Here is a 5654-nt window from a genome sequence, read left to right on the forward strand (position 1 = left end):
AGCACTGGGAAAAGAGCTGGGGCTGAGGGCTCTGGGGTCACCTCCTGCACAGCTGCTGAGCCACAGAACCCCCCTGGCACAGGGACACGACCATGTCACAAGGTGCTGGGGATGTAATTTGGGATCTGGGAGGGAAAGCAGGTCCAAGGACCAGGCAGCACCACCAGCCCTGCTTGCAGCACCGTTATCCCCTGAAGGCAGCCCAGAGCCCTGGGAGGTTCAGGTGGGGGTTCAATGCCCATCTGGTCGCCACACCACTGGATCCATGCAGGAATTGGAAGGTGTAGGGACAGGGACTGCAGGGATCCCACTGTCCATGGTTGGGCACTGGAACTCCACAGACACCTCCTGCCCAGCCTGCCTGCAGGATCCCACTGCCTGTTCCACCATTTTATCAGTGAGATGCTCTTCTTTCCCTGCAGTGACCCCCAAAACCTTCCCCACCTCCCCTTGGGCTGCACTCACTGATGACCGAAGGGAAGCACCCTCCATCCTCCATCACTTGCCCTGCTCTGCTTTCTCTTTTGTCCATCCCAGGTCTCCTCCTCCGATCCCACCACCATGGAAATCCCCCCCAAGAGCCCTGATGGGAGCGAGAAGTCCCCCCAGTCGAAGGAGCTGATCACCAGTAACACGGGCAGCACCCTGTGCATGAGCTCCCGCAGCGAGTCTGTGTGGACCAGCGCATCCAGGAGCAAGTGGGACATTTACCACAAACCCGTCATCGTGGTGTCCGTGGGAGTTGCCATCTTCCTCTTCGGGATGGTCATCACCAGCCTGGCCTGCTTCCTGCCCAAGAACAAAGACGTTTACAAAATGTCTGGCCCGGCTTTCCTGTCCCTGGGACTGATGCTCCTGGTCTGTGGCCTGGTCTGGATCCCCATCATCCGCAAGAAGCAGAAGCAGAGGCAGAAGTCACAGTTCCTACAGAGCCTCAAGTCCTTCTTCTTCAACCGCTGAGGGCAGCCAGGACCTTCCCGAGAGGGTTCCCCTTCCCTCCAGCAACCTGTGTTGAGCAGCCATGAAAACAAACACGTTCTTGTACTCCCCAGAGGATTTCATCCCAGTCAGTCTCTTCCCTACATGGTCTCCAGTGTGAAAATGAACTTTGTATTTCATCCAAGTCATCCCAGGAAAAAAAGGAGCAGGATTTTTCAGCTGAGCCCAGCAAGGCAGGTCCAAGGTCTCTGCATCACCTCCCTGTCCAAAGAGTGACTCAACAGCACTCACTGGGTAAAGCAAAGCCCCGAAGGAACCTGGGCTGAAGCAAAACCCCAAAGGAACCCAGCTCCCCCAGGAGGTTCTGCAGGATCCATCAGCAGAGAGGAGCCGTTGGCTGGAGCCACAATTCCTTCAAGCTCCCTAATTTTCCAGACAGGCTGGAGGCTCTGCACAGCATCAGGAGACACAGCAGAAGCAGAGGGGCACAGTTCCTGCAGACGGCACAGACCCTGCAGAGGGCACAGATCCTGCAGAGGGGCACAGACCCTGCAGAGGGCACAGATCCTGCTGCTCCAGGCACCTGGCAGGGCAGGGACAAGGGAGATGTGTCCAGGAATGGTCTAAGCTGTGGGAACTGTGCTTGGGGCTGATTCCCTCCCAGGAAACTCTCAACCTCCTCCTGGCCATCTCTGCTGGAACTCCCTCATTTCTGAAACTGGTGCCACATCAACATTTCTGCCTGAAAATATGGTCCAAGATGCCTGAGAGCTGAAGCATTTGTGTTTCTACAGCCTGGCTGACAGGGAGCTCGGGCTCACCCTGGCACTGGTGCCAGGCTACCCCCAGTCTGTGCCCAGGGCTGCCTGGGGATCTCCTCCACCCGTGTGGGCAGAGCTTGAGGTGACACATCCCATCCTGGCAGCCGGCACAGCTGGATTAGGAGTATTTGAGCACACAAGTCCCTTTGCCCCGGGCTCAGCCTGGCCCTGAACTTTGCTTACTGACTGGGGCAGGCGCCCCTGGCCAGCCTGTGCCAGGTTGGTGACAGGGCTGGACAAGATCTGGCACAGGACCCAGCAAAGCTGTTTGCTCCTCAGCCATCCCTCGTGCCATGACACGCTCTGCTGCTGTTTGCAATCCTGCCCTGGCACGGGGCACCAGCCTCTGCTCCTTCAGCTGCCATGGGCGGGGGATGCTCACCCAAAACTCCTGCTCGGGGCAGCTGCAGCCAGAGAGAGGATGGACAGCAGGATTCGTGATGGGAAATCAGGGAGTGACGTGAAGAGCAGCCCCAGATCCCACCTGGAGGCAGATCTGGGCACAGGTGGGAGGCCAAGAGCTGCCCAGGATGGAGGAGGCACCTGGAAATGGGTCCTGCTGCAAAGAGCTGTGCTCAGCCAGGGCTGCGGGGCCAAGGGGATGCTCCAGGAGGACTGGAACTGCCAAATGGAGAGAGGGGGCTCCTGCTGGCCACGTCTCATGGCCAAGGAGAAGGACACAGCCAAGTGAAAAGTTCATGTGCTAAGAAGTCACTGAGACCAAGAACTGAACTGGATTCCAGACTGGTCATTTATAACAAGAATAAGAGTTTTCATTAAAGGAAAATGTTCCCAGGGGACTTGGACAGGGCTGCGCTGGTGTCACATCTCTGCGGTGTGGGGAGGGTGTGGTGACAGAGTTTGGGGGTGGTGTGGCACCCACGGGGTAGGGGAGGGAGAGGACAGGACAAGGAGTGGGGCTGGGGCTGGTTTGGGTGCTGGGTGAGGGGCTGAGTGAACACCTCAGTCCAGGGGTCAGCAGCGGCTCGGGAAGGGGCCTGGCGAGAGGATGGAGCCTGCCCAGGAAAAGGAAACAGCCCAAGGAGCAGCAGAGCCTGGTGAGGAGAGGATTTAGCAGGTGGAGCTCACTTTTTGCTGCCCAGATCTGTGGTGGGACAGGGAGGCAAAGGGACAGGAATGTAAATGAAGGGAAAGTCAGATCAACAGCTGGGGGATAACTGCAGCTGGAAGTCCAGGAGCAAAGTGGGAACTCCCCCTTGGTAGCACGGGGTACAAATGCCTGGTCCCTGCCTGGGAGGGAGGGAACTTTGCACTGGAGCTGCTCCCAGCAGTGGGAATTGCATCTTTTTCTTGAAGTGAGCTGGAGCAATTGAGGGAAAGAGAGTTGTAGGATAGCCTGAAGGCTCTTCACAAGGGTTTCTTTAGGAGCTGACATTAAATTCACGCCCTGCTATGGCCCAGCAAAACCCCACAGAGCTGCTGGAAAATGAATTTCTGCCTCTGTTGTGGCACGGGTGAGCCTCTACCTCCTTGGGACGTGGGGGGCTACAGAGACAGGGAGTATCCGTGGGTTTGAATGGTTTTATGGAGAACAGATTAAAAAGAGAGACAGTAGAAGCAAGAGAGAAGAATGTGCCCTCTGAATTCCATAACATACCAGTGGTGGATGCTGGAGAAGTCCAGGAGGAGCAGATTCCAGGAGGGGTGGACTCACACGCTGTCTCCTCCTGCCATTGCTGGGACAGGACTGGGCTAGAGGGACCTTTGATCAGCCCACGGGCAAGTTCACACCTTTGGGCCATTCCCATGCACCTCCAAATCCCTGTTTGGCTGCTCCCTGCAATTCCTCTTCTCTCCCACTGAAGCCTGCTTGAATCCCACTGTGGTGCTTTGGATCAGACCAAAGAAAACGCATTTAGAGAAAAGATCAGGTTTTCCATAACATAATTATGTCTCACTAAAGCTCAGATGTGCTCTGCCAGCTTCCCCTGTGCTATAAAAAGAACAGGAAAACCATTACAAAAGTCATTATCTCTGCAGAGCAGCTCAAAGAGGAAATATTCCCCCTGCATCTCAAAGGTCACGCAGCAAACCCGCCCGGCAGGCTCGGCGTGGAGAATGTGGAGAAAGCCCTGCTCCAGGTGTCTGTCCTGGGCCTCCAGAGCACCAAACCTGCCCCGAGATGTGCACACCCCTGGGGCAGACCCCCCTCTGAGGATGTTTAGCTCTAGTACCGAAAGAGGTTCAAAGAGGGCTTTGGACAAGGGATGGAGGGACAGGACCCAGGGAATGGCTTCCCACTGCCTGAGGGCAGGGCTGGGTGGGAGATTGGGCAGGAATCCCTCCCTGGGAGGGTGGGCAGGCCCTGGCACAGGGTGCCCAGAGCAGCTGGGGCTGCCCCCGGATCCCCGGCAGGGCCCAAGGGCCGGCTCGGAAACTGGACATGGGGGCTGGGAGCAGCCGGGGACAGTGGGAGGTGTCCCTGCCATGGCAGGGGTGGCACTGGGTGGGCTTTAAGGTCCCTTCCAGCCCAACCCATTCCATGATCCCATAATCTCAGTCACATTCACTGGGTTCACCCTTGGTGCAATCAGGTTTCTGCAGCCGCTGGGGTAAATTATTCAGGGGTGGGAGGAAGCAGGTGACCCCTGGTGCCTGTGAACACACCTTTACATTCCCCTGAGACCTTCCAGCGCTCCTTCCTGGAAACACAGCCTCAGGCTTGTGAGGCACAAGGGCTGACGTCCCAGATTCCCACTGGGATGCTGGAATACCTGAGTCGGGATAACACCCAGGCTGCCAGTTCATCCTGCACCCCGAAATGCTGCTGGTGCTTCCTCCCACTTGAGGAACAGATGAGATCCCACCAGGACAAGCTGCACCTGCCCATCCCTCCCCAAAATCCCGCAGCCTTCCCTGTCCTTAGTGAGCAACGATGAGAGTAAAACATTCAGGGCACTCTCAGTGCTCACAGTGAGTTTGAAACCCTAAAAAACCCTCTCCTATTTCTACACTGGATGTTGGGCACATGGAAACTGCAGAAGGAACAGGGTTTTTTTCTGCTGCTCAGGGGAAGGAGCTGCCGCCCAGGGAACAGAGGGTTTGCTCAGGGCTGTCTGTGTGTGTTTGGGAGTGGCAGGAGGGATAAAGTTGGGAGGCAGGAGGGATAAGGTTGGGATAAGACTGGGAGGCAGGACCAGATTCTTTACCTCCCACAACCTTCCCCAGTTTGCCACGCATGCACAGAGCAGAGAGGAAGGACAGCAAAGATGTTCCCAGTGCCACACCATAACCTGGGAGCAGAAAGCAGCATCCCAAAAAGTCCCACTGCCTGCTCAGAGACCAGCCAGGAGCTCTGGGGAATTTTGGCTGATTCGGGGGTTCCTCACTGGCTGCCTGGTGTCACATTTTTGGGATGGGCAGTGGCACAGGTGGTCTGATGGGTGCTCTCCAGCAAGACCTGCTCTTTGGAGGGGTTGCAGGGGTGATGTATTTTTGGCATTCTGGAGAAATTCCTGTGCCTCAGTTTACCTGTAAGGAGAGGGGAATAGCAGGATGTGTCCAGGTTGTCTCTGGGATGTCAGAGCCAGTGTCCTGCAGACTTCCCTGGGTGGATGCTGCCCAGAAGTCACACAAGGTGCCCCTGGTCTCAAATCCCAGGGCTGTGGGCTGGTCAGGGGCAGATTTGCACCTCTGGGACAGACTGGATGTGAAGCAGCCACACCTGGATGACCGCAGAGCATCCCGGAGTGGGCACACATGGAATTCCCCTGGGATCTGCTGGGGCCAGGCAGAGGCAGGGCCATGAAACGGTTAAAGCTGTATCTTGTGCTGCCTCCCGATTGTTCTGCAAGGTGTGTTGTGACATTTGTACTTCCTCTTGGCAGCCCGGAGCAGAGGCACGGGAGGCAGCGCAGGGATGCTGCTCCCCCC

The 5654-nt window shown here is 56.8% G+C and overlaps 1 protein-coding gene across 1 annotated transcript; it reads left to right on the forward strand.

Moving 5' to 3' along the window:
- Nucleotides 1–543: 543 nt before the first annotated feature.
- On the forward strand, nucleotides 544–2524 carry PIRT (phosphoinositide interacting regulator of transient receptor potential channels). Its single transcript, XM_017737702.1, has one exon. It carries the CDS (start codon nucleotides 562–564, stop codon nucleotides 958–960), a length of 399 nt encoding a protein of 132 aa, XP_017593191.1. The 5' UTR covers nucleotides 544–561; the 3' UTR covers nucleotides 961–2524.
- The last annotated feature ends 3130 nt before the right edge of the window (nucleotides 2525–5654 follow it).

The sequence above is a fragment of the Corvus brachyrhynchos genome, unplaced genomic scaffold (assembly GCF_000691975.1).
Source record: "Corvus brachyrhynchos isolate BGI_N302 unplaced genomic scaffold, ASM69197v1 scaffold236, whole genome shotgun sequence".
Taxonomy (NCBI): domain Eukaryota; kingdom Metazoa; phylum Chordata; class Aves; order Passeriformes; family Corvidae; genus Corvus; species Corvus brachyrhynchos.